The 20,309-nt window shown below is 40.5% G+C and overlaps 1 protein-coding gene across 4 annotated transcripts; it reads left to right on the top strand.

The window, feature by feature from the left end:
• Positions 1-633: 633 nt before the first annotated feature.
• On the top strand, positions 634-16,999 carry LOC148349928 (uncharacterized). 4 transcript variants are annotated; one of them, XM_088355483.1, is made up of 4 exons: positions 634-871; positions 4,728-5,003; positions 7,506-7,603; positions 15,441-15,589. In XM_088355483.1, exons 1-4 carry the CDS (start codon positions 829-831, stop codon positions 15,516-15,518), a joined length of 495 nt encoding a protein of 164 aa, XP_088211609.1. In that variant the 5' UTR covers positions 634-828; the 3' UTR covers positions 15,519-15,589. The 4 variants fall into 4 exon arrangements, with proteins under 4 accessions (XP_088211609.1, XP_088211608.1, XP_088211607.1 ...); XM_088355481.1 differs by lacking the exons at positions 634-871; positions 4,728-5,003; positions 7,506-7,603 and adding exons at positions 8,605-8,812; positions 16,000-16,999 and having other exon boundaries at positions 15,441-15,915; XM_088355482.1 differs by lacking the exons at positions 7,506-7,603; positions 15,441-15,589 and having other exon boundaries at positions 4,728-6,262.
• The last annotated feature ends 3,310 nt before the right edge of the window (positions 17,000-20,309 follow it).

Below are 20,309 nucleotides of genomic sequence, written 5' to 3'. Positions count from 1 at the left end.
TCAAAACGCTCTGGACCCAAAAAAGCACCAAGACGCAGAGGAAGATTGTTCAAAAAATTGGATATCTCCACGCGCCAAACTTGCCTGCAGCAGCATGGGGCTACCAAGTGGCTTTTTCAAAAATGTTTGATAATGGGAAAATTAAAGAGTGCTTGAATTTGGTCATTAACACTAAATGCCGTTTTCTATGTCCACACAAAGGTGACAAATTATTATCCGAAGTAAAGTGGTTGTTCAATACAGATATGCAATGAAATGGAAAGATGATTTTAAAATTATAATTTGACAGTAAGTTATTTTTTAACAATATATAGTATTGTTTATTGTATTTCAATGTATAATAAACGATTGACGACTACAAACCGAGTGACCTTTTTGGAAATAAACACTGCGAAAAACGAGGAATTACTGTGAGACAAACGTTTCAAAATAATTCATCGAATAAAAAGAAACCGCAATCATGATGCTTTGACAATGTCTAAGAAGCAATAAAACAAAACAAAAATCCAGGTAATATGCTAATTTCCTTTTATTTTGGCTACTGCGTGTGTATTTGAAAAGTTTAAATGTTATAGCAAGGCTTTTAGATCAATAACCGGAAGTTGGTGCCTTTTCCGGTGGTAAATACGGAAACTGAACCCGTTCTTTTTTGCATTACCGTAGCAGCTCTCTTGTTTTGGCAAGTAAGTGTTTCGATCCAGTCGCAAATGAAAGCACAATTTGGCTTAAAATGAATCAAGCGAGTGCTTGAAACCTGCGAAGGAGGGAAAGGAATATTCAAAAATAAGCTTCCAAGTCCCAAAGAGGAGCTCCTGTCAACGCCCCAAAATGGCGGTTTGCAAGCAGCCCCGAGATGTGTTGAACAGAGAAGGTTGGTCATTTATTTTCTACTTTGTTGCCTTTCATATGATATTCTCGAAATCATGTTTTCTTGTACGTAAAATGCAATCGGTCGGGTACAGGGTAAAACTCACAGATATATCTCGAAGACGAGATAAGCAAGCGCGGTTGAAGGCCGCTAACTGTGGTGCCCACATAGCGGATATTTATGTTCGTTCTGAGTGAGTTTCTGTTTTTTTAAAAAAGATTTGATTGCATTTTCTATTATTAGGACTTTGAAATATAGAGAAGTTTGGTTGAACAAATAAAGAAAAAGATCGAGAAAAATGAAACACAAAGCTATGAAAAATGAAACAAAAATGTATTCCTCACAGAAACATGACGCTCAACCCTAGTGAGAGTCCAGTGAATTTAAATATTTAGTCGAAAACACACGCTAATGCCGACTAACAAAAATAATCCGCATGAAAGCATTTCTGTTTCTTTGGACGTTCCTTGTTGTGACGGGCTCATTTGGCCACATTTCCGTTAACAAATAAACTATCTATCTACCTTGGTCATATCCTTCAAGAGGGGTGACTGACAGAAAGACAAACGCATACAAAAAAACAGAGAAAATAAAAGGGGAAAAAAAGGCAAAAGACACACACAACCCAATTGCCCAAACACCCATACAAGTTAGGCAGCTAAATTGGTCATCCTTTTGTCCCTCCAGATGAAATGGGACACCAGAAAGCAGCCATGTCACTCGGGTCCGGGTGACACAACACACTCTTCTGTTCAACAGCAGGGCCCGACAGTTTTCACTGGTTTACCCCTGCTGCATCATACGGGTGCCCAGCCCATCCTTAAGAACGCGTCCACAATATCACTATCCTTTCACAACACCTCTTCACTCCTTCCTATCACCAACAAGAGGTCTAGCTTCCATTATATTTAGACCTCTTTCCTGCAGAGCACTCATAACACTATCCATCCACGTCCATCGCGGCCTTCCTCTTGGTCTCCTTCCATTGACTTCTGCTCTGTAGATCCTTTTCAACATTCGCTCCTCATCCATCCTCTCCATGTGTCCAAACCAACCGAGTACTCTCTTATCCACACGCTTGCTCAGTTCTACTCCAGTTCTGTCTCTCACAATTTCATTTCTCAATCTATCCAATCTTGTCACTCCTAACATAGTCCTCAAACACATTCAATTTCCTTCTTAAATCTGCATTCAAGCTCCAAGTCTCTGCACCATACAGTAAAGTACAATCACACTCTCATACAGTCCCCTCTTAACATCCATATTCATCACTCTCCTCAGAGCCCCCAAAACCTTGCTTCCTTGATTCACTCTGTGCAATACCCCTCACTCCATTCCAACAACCTCAGCCACATCACAACCAAAGTACCTAAAGCTTTCACCTTCTTCCAGCACCTGTCCATGCAACCTTATTTCTAATGCCATGGCCACTCCATCACGTGAACACTTCATCACCTTACTCTTCCCAACATTCACACATAACTTATGCCTATCACAAACTCTTCCAAACTCCGTTACCAACCTTCTCAATGTTTCCTCAGAATCAGCCACAAGCGCTGTGTCATCTGCTTTCAATAGGAAGAGAGTGGGATGAATAAAGAGATCATTGTCGACTTTAGGAAAAACCAGCCCAACCATGCCCCACTTTGCATCAACAACAAGGCTGTGGAGGTTGTCAGCAGTATCAAGTTCCTAGGGGTGCACATTACAAACAAACTCACCTGGTCCGTGAACACTGCATCACTGGTTAAGAGGGCACAGCAGCGCCTGTACTTCCTGCGGAGGATGAGGAGAGCCCACCTTCCCCCACCCTCCCTCATCACATTCTACAGGGGCACCATAGAAAGTATCCTGACCAGCTGTATCTCTGTGTGGTGTGGAGGCTGCAGCGCTACCGACTGGGGTAGTGTGAGGAGGGTAACGAGGACAGCAGAGAAAATAATCGGGACTACACTTCCCTCCATTCAGGACATTGGCCAGAAGCGCTGCCTATCCCATGCTAAAAACATTATCGGGGACCCCTCTCACCCCCATCATGGACTGTTCACTCTGCTAGCCTCTGGGAAGAGGTACTGCAGTGTGCGGTGCAGGACCACCAGGTTCCGCAGTAGTCTAGTCCCCCTGGCCATTAGACTGTTAAATGGTCAATCTAACATATAGTTAACCTAAATCTTAACGGCTGCTAATCTGACTTTTTGCACTACTGGCAGTTCTTTATAGCTTGCCACTCCTTGCACATTTGCTCTCTGCACTATTGTACTTACAGCGTCACTGTTACAGTGTTAATGTTACTGTTTACCTGACTTGTTAACCTGACTGCCCATTTTGCACATCTGGTTAGCTACTCCTCTTGCACTATCGGCACTATGGTATGGTAAAAGACTATACGTAGCCATAATACAATACAACTTTTACTTATATCTGTACATTCGAGGAAACTGTGCGGGTCAGATGTATCGACATTTCGTTCTGTATACACGTGTACTAGAATGACAATAAAGTAGATCTGAATCTGAATAAAAACGTCCGAGGCTAACAACCATCTTGGAAATCGTCTGACCGATTCAATTGCCCCCTGTGTTTGTGTTCGGAGCCTTCTCTCTGAAAATGCTGGTCTACTAGTGATCCCAAGAGCCAAGAAGAGATCCGCAGGTTCGAGAGGGCTCTCCATACTTCCCTCTAAGATCCGATTTAATTCTTAATTTTATTGTTTGTTAACGCAACATCTATTTTGGCCTGGTCATCCTTGAAGGGGGATGACCTCATTCAGATTCAGATCTACTTTATTGTCATTCTAGTACATGTGTATACAGAACGAAATGTCGATACATCTGACCCGCACAGTTTCCTTGAATGTACAGGTATAAATAAAATGTTGTATTGAGTTGGAGTATTGAGTATAGTATTTTACAGTATTGCAAAGAGTGCAAGAGGAGCAGCTAACCAGATGTGCAAAATGGGCAGTCAGGTAAACAAGTCAGAACAATAACACTGTAGTACGATAGTGCAGAGGAGAACAGACGTGCAAGGAGTGGCTAGCTATAGAGAACTGCCAGTAGTGCAAAAAAGTCAAACAAAACCAACAGATGTACAGATTAGCAGCAGTTTAGATTTACTATGTGTTTGATTGACCATTTAACAGTCTAATGGCCGGGGGGACAAGACTATTGTGGAACCTGGTGGTCCTGCACCGCACACTGCAGTACCTCTTCCCAGAGGCTAGCTGAGTGAACAGTCTCATGTGTGGTCCCTTCTCAAGGTTTCTTAATTTTCCTCATGCTGAGGTTTTTGAGTTTTACTAGGTTGTAGTATGTCTGGAGAGTCTTTTTTTACCTACGTCTTCCTGTGGCGCCATTTTCGTGTCAGTGTTTCTTTTGGATCGATAGGGAACTTAAAGCGAGCATCTCAGTCGAATCTCGACCTCTGTGTTGGTTCCCTACACACTAACCTCAACAACCAAAGACACAACGCATCCTTTCCAATTGTGCAGGCGGCCAGAACAGCAAAGAAGGGCCACATGAGCGTGACTTAACTCTAAATTAATAACATATTGTAAACACCATGATGAAATACTAGAGAAGAAATGCATACGTCCTCACCTTAACAAACCTAAAGAAACACACGGAAATGGTGTCACAGGGAGACGTAAGCAAAATAAGGGATGTCCACAAGGACCAAAACCTAAACACCTTCTTCTGAGAATGAACGCATAAACAGTGAAAGCTCATTCCCAGGAGCGCTTTACTGTCCCACGAACATTTAAATAAGTCTATTCATAAATATGTATTTATTTCTTTATTATGGTATTTTGTGATGTATTTTGGACAATACAATACCATATGTGTCTTGTGTCCCACAGATGTCAGTGAAGAGTTCCTTCTTCCTGTTCTGCAGGAGCCAAACTTTCCCGGTATTAAAAAGGAGGAGAAGGACGATGTGCAGCTTGTTTGTGTTAAAGAGGAGGAACATTTCACAGAGTTGCCTGTGACTGAGACCTGTTTACCTACTGAGAATCGGATTAAACATGAAGAAAACAACTGGCAGGAGCCTCTAAGCAAAAGCACCAGTCAGCACGTGAAAACTGATGACGACAAATTTGACTCTGCACTGACTCATGTCGATGAACAGTCAGAAGGTGATTACAAGTGTTCTCAGTGTGGGAAAACGTTTCAATTCAAGTATCATTTAAATTTGCATTTGGTTGTTCACACTGGAGAGAAGCCATTTTCCTGCTCTGTTTGTGGTCAAAGATTCAGCCTGAAAGGAAACCTAAACAAACACACAAAAACCCACACTGGAGAGAAGCCTTTTTCCTGCTTTTGCGGTCAAAATTTTAGCTGTAAAGATAGCTTAAAAAGACACGCAAGTCTCCACACAGGTGAGAAACCTTTTTCTTGCTCATTTTGCGGTAAAAGGTTTAACCAGAGCGGGAGCTTAAAAAGACACACAAGGACCCACACTGGTGAGAAGCCTTTTACCTGCTCAGTTTGCGGTCAAACATTTTCCCAGAGTGGCAACTTTAAACAACACACGACAACCCGCACTTGTGAGAAACCTTTTGCCTGCTCAGTTTGCGGGCAAAAATTCTCTAAGAATGAGAACTTAAAACAACACACAAGAGTCCACACAGGTGAGAAGCCGTTCACATGCTCTGTTTGCGGTAAAAAGTTCAGCGTGAAGACACTCTTAAAAAGGCACTCAAGAAACCACACGAGTGAGAGGATTTTTGCCTGTTCAGTTTGTGGTCAAAATTTCATCCAGAAACAGCACTTAAAATCACACATAAGAACACACACTAGTGAAAAGCCTTTTTCCTGCTCAATTTGTAGTCAAAAATTTAACCACAGCGGGAGCTTAAAAAGACACTCAACAACCCACACTGGTGAGAAGCCTTTTTCCTGCTCAATTTGTGCTCAAAAATTTAACTTGAGCGAGAGCTTAAAAATCCACACAAGAATCCACACTGGTGAAAAGCCTTTTTCCTGCTCAATTTGTGGTCAAAAATTTAACCAGCGAGGGAACTTAAAAAGACATACAAGAACCCACATTGTTGAAAAACCTATTGCCTGCTCAGTTTAAGATCAAATATGCTCATGCATCATTGTTTCGTCACCACCAGTATTATGTGATCCCTTAAAAAAATTAGACCTATAAATGACCGTCACTTTCATGCAGCAGTGCAAAAGGGTTAAATCACTTTCTTTTTTAAAAGCAATGGGTCGGTCTTTCCCCTATTTTACGTGAGATCTGTGTTTGGTTAAGATTTGGTCCCCAAACCTACGCCCTTGCCTGTGCACGCATATACACATGTTATTATTTGTTGAGTTGATCAAATCAAAAAGATTTGTTTTAAATCCGATTGTAATTGAATAAACCTACAATGTATACACCTTCTTTTTTATCTTTAATGTAAGCCTCATGACTAGTTTGGAAGTGGACCCTCTTTCAAGATCCTTCTGTCGACTGAATGAGGGTGATTTTCAAACGGACCTATTTTAAAATGAATGTGTTTTGATAACTTCATGTATTTAAGAGTGGACCATTAATGAAAATATAGTAAATTCCCGACTATAAGCCGCTAGTTTTATCCCTAACTTTCAACCCTGCGGCTTATTCAGTGATGCGGACAATTTATGTCATTTTTCTAACGGCCGCCAGCGGCGCTCGAGTGTTGCTACCATTAACTGCCCTGTCAAAGCTATATTATCATTATTAAAGCTTTGAAAACTCTCTCGGTGTACCGTTTTTCTTTGTAAATATGTGTAACCCATGTATAATATGTATTTGCTACTGTATATGTTTGTAATGTATTTATTTTAGACACTTATTCTGATATGCTTTGCACGGGTGAACAAAAAATGAGGGGCGGAACAAACTCGGGGTGCCGAGTTTAAGTGGGGACCGCTAAAGCTGAGGGACAAACAAGGAAAGAAGAGGGGGTAAAAAGTTGGTTAAAGAAAAAGGAGTTGCGTGAGTAAATGTGTTCATCTGATATATTTTTCCCACCCTTATCTTTGGAAATATACACTTTTTTCCTTGGATTACTTTCAACGGGACCCGGACTCTGCTGGTCTGCATCAAACCTTAAGTACCGGTCTCATTTTCCGTTCATTTTGCCGGCTGTGATTTTTGGACTGTGGACTTTAATGAAGGACATTTAGTTTCAATCGCGGGACTTGAAGTCAGGTTTGGGTTAATTTTGTGTTTGTGTTACATGTTTAAATGTGGGCCATGTGGCTTATATACAGGTGCGGCTTGTGTATGTACAAAATCGGTTTCCCTCCTAAAATGTGGTGGGTGCAGCTTATAATCAGGTGCGCTCTATAGTCCGGAATTTACGGTATTAGGAATGTATTTGTTGTTATGAGTAGTTTTCATTTTGTTTCCATAATGAATAAAGTTAAAAATAAACAAAAAACCTAGCGGCAAAGATCAGTTTACTTCCGACTCCTACTTGACAGTCTGGTTTTGGTCTTTGTGTGGGCTTGTTTGTGCGTTAGTTTGTCTTTGTATGAGAGCGCTGCATGAGTCTGTCGCCGTGGAATCTGAGAGAGTATGTCAAAGCGCATAACGTCGTCGCTAATGACGCTGCTGTGGCGAGCGGCGTTTGACTTCTTGCTGTCTTCTGGCTTTGTAGTCGATGGTGTCCTCCAGAGGCCGTCACGAAGGAGTTCGGAGGATGCACCACGGCGCCCCGCAGCCTCAAAGACGAGCGGTGATGGGGACCCATCAATGGTCAGTGTGTCCCGGGTCTGATTTCTTTATCACTATTTGCAGAATATTCTAAGTGTGAGGGCATTTTGGTTACTGATTAGCGCAAAAGGGCAAATAAGAACGTCTAAAATCACAACTTATCATGCCATACCTGCAAACAGTATCGCTTTACGTGTTAGTGTGAAGTGCACTGTAAAGCGCTCTGGGAGATCTTTAGTGACTGACAGTGATCGTTATCGTTTTTTAAAATTTTTACACGTTCATGTTAGCGTAATCTTTCGTACGGAAGATTACGGTAACGCGGACGTACGATTAGCCTGGGTTAGCTTTATGTTTCCGTTAATCATTCAAGGTAAACATTCAGGGTGTTGGAACGGATTAAAACGATTTACATTATTTTTAATGGAAAAAAATGATTTCGGCGATCGAACAAATCGGTTTTTGAACAGGGTTCTGGAACGGATTATGGTCGAGAACCGAAGTTCCACTGTACTTGCAATCAATGTAACTTTGTATATTTGGGCATTTAATTTCAACGAGCCCAAATGATGGTCACTCGATAGGGTCATATACCAGCCCATCAGGTGATGCAGCCCACCACGGTGCATCTGGATGAAAAACTAGCCCACGCGTGGTTAAGTTCACATTTTTCAAACGGCATAATCCTTTAAGGCACTTGATTCTATTTGCAGACCCCTCTTCCTCGGATGAGTCTTGCTGCCAGTTTTTCTGCTTTGCTTGGAGCAACATGACTGACCTCCCTGAAATGTGACGCAATTACTCTTGCTTTTTCAAGTTTTATCTGTGGTGCTACGCTTGGACAATTCTCCGGACATCATTTAGCGTGATCTTCGACAACAGCGTGTATAAATTATCTCCGCCATGACGTTATTTCGCAATTTGTTTAGTGCTGTTTACGAGAGACCGGAAATGACGTACCATCCTTACTCGAACGCGGAAGTAGGTCGTGCATCTATTGACCGGAAGTTGTTTGATTGGAGCTCCGCCCACTGCCGTTCAAATTTGTTTGAGGTTATTCCTGGCCACGTTTAGGAAAAAGCTCAATTTATTTTGGTAAAAATCAAGTGATTACTTCAAACATGGCGACAATGTGCACAAGAGGGAAAGAAAGGTTCAAAGAGGAATTATTAGAGGAAGAGGAGACGGAGCGAGAACATCGAAGGTCGGACACTATTCGCAAGGAGCTTCGAGTTGTTTTGAGAAAAGGAGGTTGGTCATTTAAATTCCTATAACATTTTTGAAATCTTACTTTACGCCGCCGAAGTTTTCTGCACGATATATGTTCCATATATATTCAATACAATATTCTTCATGTAGTTGCTAGTCAAAAGAGATCTGAGTTTCAAACTTGCGGGCGTCGAGACGAAATAAACTATACGCTCATCTGGACCAAACATAAAACCATCTTGCGGCTAAACAAACTTCAACAGTAATTTGATAATAAAGAAGATTTAAAGTAGTCCAATCGACATAAAAGTTCTCCTTATGTTCCCTTTGTGCACTTAAAATGGCGGCAGGGTGGAATGTGGTAGGTATTCTACCAAATTTCTTTTTAAAATACATGTTGATAATTCATTACAACGTACAGATTTTATAATGAAGTCCCAAATTGAAACCACAGTTAAATCTTTGTTACGTTGAATTGGATTGTTTCTAACGCGCTTAATGGTGAGAATATGCGTGTTTACTTTCGTGTCACTTGCAGGTTAACCATATCATACAAACATGAGTACAATGTGGCATTATGGGTAACGAAGTTCTTATGCTATCAGACACATAACATCCCATCTTCCCTTTTTAGAAATAATCAAACAACTAAAGTGGACCATATGTAGTATAATATTTGGTTGGTTGGCAGGGTTGGGTAGGGTTACTTTAACTGGATTACTTTCAATTACTTTTTGATTACTCCAATACCAAATATGCTAATTATAGACAAAAGAAACTAAATATGAATAAAATGACTCAATTTTGTGCAGGCTTGGGGAGTAACGGAATACATGGAACGGCACAAAGGATGTTAGCAAGCTGTTTGGATTTATTTTCATTTTGTTTCTGTCGCATTTGATGTTAGTTTTGCCAGAGATGAAAGCCAGGAGAGAAAGATACCACGTGTTGTGAGTTATCATTTTATTCATATTTACTTTCTTTTGTCTTTTATTAGCATATTTGCTATTGGAGTAATCTAAAACTAACCCTGTTGGTTGGTTGAATCTCGGGGCAGCGCCGCCGCGCAGTGGTTCGCGTGTGTGCGGCACAGTTCTGAGGTCATGAGATTGAACCTCCTGTGTGGAGTTTGCATGTTCTCTCTGTGCTTGCGTGGGTTTCCTCCTGGCACATTCCAAAAAACATGCATGTCAGGTTAATTGGCCGGTCCAAATCGTCCCTAAGTGGGAATAAGCGAGCGAATTGTCCCTGTGTGCCCTGCGATTGGCTGGCAACCGGTTCCCACTGCCCGTAGATAGCTGGGATGGGCTCCAGCACCCCCACGACCCTACTGAGGATAAGCGGTGCACATAATGGATGGACGGTTGGACCTCTTCAGCACACTCGTCAAAAGGGGCACCATTTCCTGTGGTGTGTCTTGGGCAAGTGCAGCCTCGCGGCGCCCATCCGTCTCCATGCCAATAGAATGGCATGTACATATGAATATGCACTGCAATAACAGCCGAATCATTGACACACACTGCTTAGTTGATTTAGAGATATCGGGATCATACTAATATTTTATTCATGCAGTTATTGAAATTAAATGATTTAATAAAATTTTTCACTTCACAATTGTTATTTAAGGTCAACAAAAACATGGTGCCAGAAAACATTCAACAATTATTCGTTAGGAAAGAGGGAAATTATAACTTGAGGGGCTGTCGTAAATTCATAATCCCAAAGGTGAGAACCAGCAGGAAAAGTATGTGTGTGTCTGTGTGCGGAGTCAAACTTTGGAACGATTTACAAGACGAGATCGAACAATGTCCAACTATTCACGTGTTCAAATTTAAATACAAAAAAACATTACTGGCGAAATACAGGGATGAGAAAAATGGGATATGAGTGAGATTGGAAATACCGTAAATTCCGGATTATAGAGCGCACTTGATTATAAGCCGCAGCCACCACTTTTTAGGTGATTTGCCACTTTTGCACTTACACAAGCCGCACCCATGTATAAGCTGCATGCGCCCGTATTAAAATTTGCGACACGATCACAAGTTTATTCCATACCGGGCTTTAAGTTCAACGATTGTAAATTTTTTGGGGGGTTGAACAAATTTATTGACACTAATAACAGCAAACAAACATTTTTTTTTAATTTGAACAAATCTATTGACACTAATAACAGCAAACAAACAATGTGAGGTTTGAACATCCCTTCTTGACAATCTTAATAGCAATCAAGCATATTCACAATTTCGTTATATAACATCTTTGTTAGTTTCAATAGATTCCGTCCAAGCCAAAGTTGATAGTTAGTATACAATCCTAGAACCACAATTGGCATCATAAATGGAGAATCATACCCGTAATTAACGTTTGATGCAGACTTGTAAATTCCGGGTCCCGTTGAAAGTAATCCAAGGAAACAAAATGTATATTTCCAAAGTTAAGGGTGGGAAAAATATATATCCACTATTGTCCGCTGCGACAACAGACAGATCTACCGGTAACTCAGCTTTACCCCATTTCCCATCAGCCCGCGTTTGCTCCTCCCCTTCATTTTGATTCGTCCGTAGAACACATAACAGAATAAATCTCTAAAATAAATACACGACAAAAATATACAGTTGCAAATACATATTATACATGGTTACACATATTTAGCAAGAAATACGGTACACCGAGAGAGTTTTCAAAGCTTTAATAATAATACAGTAATATAACTTTCATCCCAAACCGTGCCTTTGAAAGGCAACAACACGCTAGTAGGATCACGCTCGCAATGTATCGAACGTGCCTGCTAAGAAAAAGCATCTCTTAATTGTGAATTTCACGGTGGATCGTTCTCAACATCCTTCTCATAATTATCGCCATCAAGGGCATCTTACTCATTAACGGAACATACCGTATTTTCCGCACTATAAGGCGCAGCGGGTTATAGGGCGCACCCCGAAAAACTAGTTTTTGGTCCTATTTTTGACATACATAAGACGCACCGGATTATAAGGGAAATGGGAACGTGGAAAAAACAGTCAGATAGTTCAGTCCAACTTATTACCCCCTTAACATTCCGAAAGCTTGCAAAGACGTGTCAACAACACGTGCGGATGCGGTGTCCGTACGATGTCACTCAAATGCATCGTTCCATCATTTGGAAGGTTAAAGTCTTGGGATTCAAGAAATGCCAACCATTCCTTAGTTTCTATTTTCTTTTTCGCTCGCAACTTTACTGTGCATATGACAATAAACACTTGGAATTGAGTTTTATTTAAAAATAGACACTCCATTCCATCCATTATCTGCACCGCTTATCACAGAAACATCGAGTTCAGTCTGAAACAAGATACAGGGACAATATAAAACCCGGAGTAGCTCACCGAAGTCGCTGTGTTCATAATAATGTGCAGCCAATATCCTCTTATATCCGTAGGGGTTGTAAATCCAGGAGAATAAAATATTTACAAATACAGAATAGAAAAAAATGCTTTCTCTATGCCGTGAGCCACGTGCTATACACATTCATCTTTTTCGGCCAATTGCAGGCTTTGTTTGCCGTTTAAGCCAAGGCCAGCCTGTAAATGATAAAAAGGATCTGCCCCTTGACCTCCGAATAACTTTAGCCAATAGTGATCGATTCAAATGACGATTGACACATTGGTTAGCCAATGAAACGCCGGTAGATAAATCCCAGCATACACCGCGGACTACTTGGCGTTCGGGGGAAAATCGAGTCGGCGGCTGCAAGTTAGTTGGAAGACTTTGCGACTTAATGTTGATCCATAAATAAGGCGCATGGTCAGCTTTTGAAAAAAAAAAGGCTTTTAGGTGCGCCTTATAGTGCGGAAAATACAGTACCTTAACTTTACAGACAATGTATTCTGAAACTTAGATGTTGCAGTCTTTCTTGGGCGCACATATTCTACTGGTCTTAATCTTACCTTTTATTATCCAACGCCGCTGGTGGCCGTTAGAAAAATTCCATAAATAGGCTGCTTCACTGAATAAGCCGCAGGGCTGAACATTTGGGGAAAAAAGTAGCGGCTTATAGTCCGAAATTTACGGTACTGCGTTTAAAACTATAGTTAACTTTGTTGTTATTGTTGCTATTATTATAACTGTTATTATGAATATTATTTTTATTGTTGTTGTTATCATTGGTGCTGCAGTGATGTTTGGCAATTAGTGGGATTATGATGTTGAGGGATGGGTATTACGAAGATAAGTGAATAAAATATGTGATTATTGTAAAATTATAATTATTGCTATCCGAACCTATGTAATAAGTATATCCATGAGATTTTGTTATATTAGACACAAGAGGAGAAGAGGATTTGTAAATAGTATTTAATAGGGGAGCTAAAGGGGTAGGGAAAATAAGCATCTGCTTCTGACTATCCCTTTTCGAACATCTCATCTTATCAGCTGCACCGCTTATCCTCAGTAGGGTCGCGGGGGTGCTGGAGCCCGTCCCAGCAATCATCGGGCATTGGGCAGGGGACACCCTCAACTGGTTGCCATCCAATCGCAGGGCACACAGGGACAGACAACTCACTCGCTCAGTCACACCTAGGGACAATTTGGACCGGCCGATTCACCTGAAATGCATGTCTTTGGAATGTGGGAGGAAACCGGAGTGCCCGGAGGAAACTCACGCAAGCACGGGGAGAACATACAAACTCCGCACAGTAAGGCCGGGAGCTGGATTTGAACCCACGCAGGAGGTTCCCACGACCTCAGAACTGTGCCGCTAACCACTGCGCCGCCGTGCTGCCCCCTTTTCAAACATGTTATGTTATATAATTTTTCATTGTTTTTGTTCTGTTTTTATTTTAATGTTCGAAATAAAGTTAAAAAAAACTGTTTCCCGCAGTATCGTGTAGAGTCTAGACTCTAGACCCTTCTATCTACCGAGAGAGCTAAGTGTGGTCATTGTGATTGCTGTTTACGTTCCACCGGATGCTAACGTTAGCATAGCGCTAAATCTCCTGCCCGCTGCTATCAATAAACTGCAGCTTACACACCCCGACGGAGCTTTTATCGTCGCCGGCATCTTTAATCAGGCATGCTTAAGGACTGTACTTCCCAAATTCATTCAATATGTGGACTGAGCAACCAGGGGGAAAAAAACAGTGGATCGTGTGTACAGTAACATCAAACATGTGTACAGAGCTTCCCCCCCTGCCCCCACCTAACTTGATCCCGCCATCTCTGTCTGTCCCTCACCCCCTCATACACCCCCTCCGGGAAAACAAAGCCTGCAACAAGGACAATACAAACATCTTCTTTGTTTTCTTTTATCCTCACTGTAAAATGTGAAACTGGGGTGCCACGTCCAATTTCGTTGTCACAATATGTTCAACCCATTTTGTAACAATGACAAAAATGGTATATTCTATTTTATCTATCTATCTACCTTGGTCTTATCCCTCAAGAGGGGTGACCGACAGCAAGACAAACACATAAGATAACAAAGAAATTAAAAGGGAAAACAAAAAAATAGCTAAAAACACACACACAAAAATTGGACCATGGCCAACCCAATTGCCCAAACACCCAAACAAGTTAGGCACCTCGGCACCCAAGTTGGTCATGCTTTCGTCTTTCCAGATAAAACGGGACACAAGAAAGCGGCCATGTCACTCGGGTCAGGGTGACACAACACACTCTTCTGTTCAACAGCAGGGCCCGACAGCTTTCGCTGGTTTACCCCTGCCACATCATACGGGTGCCCAGCCCATCCTTTAGAACGCGTCCACCATCCCACTATCCTTTCACAACACCTCTCAACTCCTTCCTATCACCAACAAGAGCTTTAGCTTCCATTATATTTAGACCTCTTTCCTGCAGAGCACTCATCCATCCACGTCCATCGCGGCCTTCCTCTTGGTCTCCTTCCGTTGATTTCTGCTCTGTAGATCCTCTTCAACATTCGCTCCTCATCCATCTTCTCCATGTGTCCAAACCAACCGAGTACTCTCTTATCCACACGCTTGCTCAGTTCCATTACTACTCCAGTTCTGTCTCTAACAATTTCATTTCTCAATCTATCCAATTTTGTCACTCCTAACATACTCCTCAAACACTTCATCTTAAAAACATTCAATTTCCTTCTTAAATCTGCATTCAGGCTCCAGGTTTTTTCCTGGTTTAAGCTTGTTTCACACTGTTTCACAAGTCCCAGGATTGGTTGTACATGCATATCCACGATCAGTCGCTGTGCTGTCATCTGTTGATCTTTAAGCTTTTAGGTCACTATCCATCCACTTTCGACAGGACATTTTTCTCCAGTTTATCCGCTAACTTTTTGTTTTTACAGTAGTAGCAAGGGTCTTCTCCGTATTTTGGAGAGAACGTCGTTGGCCGGTGCCCCAAAAATACGCAGAGAGGAGATATGGCGAAAAGGGAACACACTTTATTGCATTCGGGACACGTTCAAATTTCCAGACATTCAATATTGGTCTTTATAGTGTTCTCAAATAAAGTTAAGATATCTCGTGAAGGTCGTCCGCCCCGGTTCCCTCAGCATATCAGCTTGTGACCTCTTGCAACAACGTCATCCCACGACCTCCTACATACTTATCGTTAGTTATTATCCACATTCCACAACACTTGCTTCTCAAGAACAAACTTAATTTTGTTGGGTGTGGATTTTCAAATCTATGTGTTCTTTGTCCTGCAGATGTCCGTGAAGAATATCTTTGTCCTGGGCGGCAGGAACAAGAGGTGCCTTGCGCTAAAGGTGAGGAGGTGGATTTGAAGCCTGATCATGTTAAAAAGGAGGAAGAGGAGGAGCATCCAGCTCATGCTAAAGAGGAGGAAGAAGAAAAGCCTGTTCACGTTAAAACGGAGGAACATTTCACTGAATGGCTCTTGGCAGGGGTCCATTCAACAGCCGAAGGTCAACATAAAGAAAACTGCTGGCAGGAACCTCTAAGCGGCAGCTCCCGTCAACACGAGGGAACCGACGATGACGACGATACGTCCGACTCTGCGCCCACTGATGGCGTTGAACAGTCGGAAAGTATAAACAAATGTTCTCGTTGTGGGAAAACGTTTCCACTCAAGTGTGATTTGAAACTGCATATGGCAGTTCACACTGGTGAGAAGCCATTTGTATGCTCAGTTTGCGGTGAAAGATTCCGGAGGAAGTATACCTTAAAATTACACACAAGAACCCACAGTGGTGAGAAGCCATTTGTATGCTCAGTTTGCGGTCAAAGATTCCAGAGGAAGTATACCTTAAAATTACACACAAGAACCCACACAGGTGAGAAACCATTTGCCTGTTCTATTTGCAGTCGAAGATTTACCATTATTGGGAATTTAAAAAGACACACAAGAACCCACGCTGGTGAAAAACTATTTTCCTGTTCAGTTTGCAGTAAAACATTGACTGAGAATATTACGGTAAAAGTACACAAACTAATCCACAGTGGTGAGAAAATGTACACCTGCCTTTTTTGTCAAAAAGAAATCCCCCAGAGTTTGTTCTTTAAAAAAGACACAAAGACCCACACTGGTGATAAACCTTTTGCCTGCTCAGTTTGCAGTCAAAAATTCAGCAGGAAGAGTTCCTTAAAATCACATGCAATAACCCACACTGGTGAGAAACCTTATGCCTGCACAGTTTGCGGTCAAAGATTCTCTGAGAATGGGAACTTGAAACAACACACAAGAGTCCACACAGGTGAGAAGCCTTTTGTATGCTCAATTTGTGGTCAAAAATTTAACCAGAGTGAGAGCTTAAACAGACACACTAGGACCCACACTGGCGAAAAGCCTTTTGCCTGCTCAATTTGTGGTAAAACTTTTAACCAAAGTGGGAGCTTAAAAACGCACACAAGAACACACACTAGTGAAAAACCTTTTGCCTGCTCCGTTTGCGATCAAAAATTCTCAAGTCAAGCTAAAGCTCATAGTCACGAGTGTGCAGTTGAGAATAGAATTCAACACTCTGCTTGATATTTCTATTCTTGCGTGTACCTTTAAGAAATCTACCACTGAATAAACAGATTTGTGCACTCTTGAAATATTTCGATTGGCTAATCTAAGATTTCCTTAGCATATATATATATATATATATATATATATATATATATATATATATATATATATATAATGTAGCATATATGATATATACATATACACGTACTAGTTTTGAAAATGTTTGAGGGTTTTTTATATATATATATATATATATATATATATATATATATATATATATATATATAGGCAGCACGGCAGCACAGTGACTAACGCGTGTGCGTGAGGTCATGAGATCGAACCTTCCTGTGTGGAGTTTGCATGTTCTCCCTGTGCCGGTGTGGGTTTTCCCCCGGGCACTCTGGTTTCCTCCCACATTCCAAAAACATGCATCTCAGGTTAATTGGCTGGTCCACATTGTCCCTCGGTGCGAGTGACTTGTCTGTCTCTGTGTGCCGTCCAACTGCCTGGCAACCAGGTCAAGGTGTCCCCCGCCCACTGCCTAGAGATGGCTGGGATGGGCTCCCGCGACCCTACTGAGGATAAGCAGTACAGATAATGGATAGATAATAAATGGATATCTGAACTAGTTACCGGCCAGTCGCAGGGCACACTGGGTCAGACAATTGGCTCGCTTATTCACACAGAGGGACAATTTGAACCGGCCAATTAACCTGACACGCATGTTCTTGGAAAGTGGGAGGAAACCGGAGTGCCCAGGGGAAACCCACACAAGCACGGGGAGAACATGCAAACTCGTCACAGGAAGGTTGGTAGCTGAATTTGAACCCACGACCTCAAAACTGTGCCGCACACACACTAGCCTCCACATCGCCATGCTGCCCTATATATATATATATATATATATATATATATATATATATATATATAATGATTTAATATAATTATATTCCTCTAGTGGGAGGTGGTTAGTTAAGAACACATTGACATTTTTGACTCTTACTGGAATATTGATACAGAGAATCAATCCCCTGTTGTCAGTCCGTCTGCAAACCTCAGTGTGTACAAGGCAAGCCTTTTTTTGACCCTGACTCCCACCTGTCCCGTTTTTGCTCCTGTCTATCTCTGGCTACGACCTGTTTTGCTCCTGACAACGTCTGTTCTCCCCTCCCGGCTTATGACCTCTTTTTGTCCCCGACTACGTCTACGCTCCTGTTCTGGTTTACAACTCATTTCCGACCCTGAACACGCTTTGCTCTACTGACCAGTTTTTCCGTTCCTGACACCACCATTGCTTGCTACGGAAGATGTACTTCCGTGTTCAGATCCCAGTCCAAATCCGAGAAAGACTTACTTCCTGCGTCCAGTGAACACTGGATCGTGGGCGCAGCCCTTCCTCCTTATTTCAATAACGCTTGTGGTAAACGTCACGCAATTTGGTCATGTTTCCGTTCTGGTCCTGACAATGAGGGTGATTATCAAACTGAATTATTTTAAAATGAATGTGTTTTGATAATTTCATGCATTTAAGAGTGGACCATTAATAAAATGTTATGAATGTATAAGTTGTGATGAGTATTTTTCGTTTTGTTAGTATGTCGAAAAATGTCCAAAAAACACAAAAAGGTTAGTATGTCAAAATGACATAAAGACAAATGGGGTAAGTATGTCGAAGCAGTCGAAAAAAAAAACACAAAAATGTTAGTATGTCGAAAATATCAAATAGACAAAGGGGTTAGTTAGTATGTCGAAAATATCCAAAAAACACAAAAATTTTATCATGTGAAAAATGTCAAAAAGACAAAGAGGTTAGTTAGTATGTCGAAAATGTCCAAAAAACACAAAAAGGTTAGTATGTCAAAAATGTCCAAAAAACAGAAAGACGTTAGTATGTCGAAAATGTACAAAAAAACACAAAAATGTTAGTATGTCGAAAATGTCAAAAAGACAAAGGGGTTAGTATGTCGAAAAAAATCGAAAAAAGACAAAGGGGTTAGTATGTCGAAAAAGTCGAAAAAAACAGAAAGAGGTTAGTATGTCGAAAATGTCAAAAAGACAAAGGGGTTAGTATGTCAAAAATGTCAAAAAAAAGACGTAAGGGGTTAGTATGTCAAAAATGTCGAAAAAAAGACGTAAGGGGTTAGTATGTCGAAAATGTCCAAAAAACACAAAAATGTTATTATGTCGAAAATGTCAAAAAGGGGTTAGTATGTCGAAAATGTCCAAAAAACACAAAAATGTTATTATGTCAAAAATGTTAAAAAGACAAAGGGGTTAGTATGTCGAAAATGTCCAAAAAACACAAAAATGTTATTATGTCAAAAATGTCAAAACGACAAAGGGGTTAGTATGTCGAAAATGTCCAAAAACCACAAAAATGTTATTATGTCAAAAATGTCAAAAAGACAAAGGGGTTAGTATGTCGAAAATGTCCAAAAAAACAGAAAAAGGTTAGTATGTCGAAAAAAATCGAAAAAAGACAAAGGGGTTAGTATGTCGAAAATGTCAAAAAAACACAAAAATGTTATTATGTCAAAAATGTCAAAAAGACAAAGGGGTTAGTATGTCGAAAAAAATCGAAAAAAGACAAAGGGGTTAGTATGTCGAAAAAGTCGAAAAAAACAGAAAAAGGTTAGTATGTCGAAAATGTCAAAAAGACAAAGGGGTTAGTATGTCAAAAATGTCCAAATAACACAAAAATGTTATTATGTCAAATATGTCAAAACGACAAAGGGGTTAGTATGTCGAAAATGTCCAAAAAACACAAAAATGTTATTATGTCAAAAATGTCAAAACGACAAAGGGGTTAGTATGTCGAAAATGCCCAAAAAACACAAAAATGTTATTATGTCAAAAATGTTAAAAAGACAAAGGGGTTAGTATGTCGAAAAAAAACGAAAAAAGACAAAGGGGTTAGTATGTCGAAAAAGTCGAAAAAAACAGAAAGAGGTTAGTATGTCGAAAATGTCAAAAAGACAAAGGGGTTAGTATGTCGAAAATGTCCAAAAAACACAAAAATGTTATTATGTCAAAAATGTCAAAAAGACAAAGGGGTTAGTATGTCGAAAATGTCCAAATAACACAAAAATGTTATTATGTCAAAAATGTCAAAAAGACAAAGGGGTTAGTATGTCGAAAAAAATCGAAAAAAGACAAAGGGGTTAGTATGTCAAAAAAGTCGAAAAAAACAGAAAAAGGTTAGTATGTCGAAAATGTCAAAAAGACAAAGGGGTTAGTATGTCGAAAATGTCCAAAAAACACAAAAATGTTATTATGTCAAAAATGTCAAAAAGACAAAGGGGTTAGTATGTCGAAAAAAATCGAAAAAAGACAAAGGGGTTAGTATGTCGAAAATGTCCAAAAAACACAAAAATGTTATTATGTCAAAAATGTCAAAACGACAAAGGGGTTAGTATGTCGAAAATGTCCAAAAAACACAAAAATGTTATTATGTCAAATATGTCAAAACGACAAAGGGGTTAGTATGTCGAAAAAAATCGAAAAAAAACACAAAGGGGTTAGTATGTCGAAAATGTCCAAATAACACAAAAATGTTATTATGTCAAATATGTCAAAACGACAAAGGGGTTAGTATGTCGAAAAA

Source organism: Urocampus carinirostris, chromosome 16, assembly GCF_059441175.1.
Source record: "Urocampus carinirostris isolate Australia breed hairy pipefish chromosome 16, RoL_Ucar_1.0, whole genome shotgun sequence".
NCBI classification, from domain to species: Eukaryota; Metazoa; Chordata; class Actinopteri; order Syngnathiformes; family Syngnathidae; genus Urocampus; species Urocampus carinirostris.
This window is presented reverse-complemented; position numbering and strand designations above follow the sequence as displayed.

Bases quoted from the DNA above. Each gene is read 5' to 3' on its own strand.
- LOC148349928 (XM_088355480.1), top strand. From the start codon at position 8,683: ATGGCGACAATGTGCACAAGAGGGAAAGAAAGGTTCAAAGAGGAATTA. The intron at 8,813-15,440 runs GTTGGTCATTTA...TTTGTCCTGCAG, and splicing joins AGTTGTTTTGAGAAAAGGAG to ATGTCCGTGAAGAATATCTT.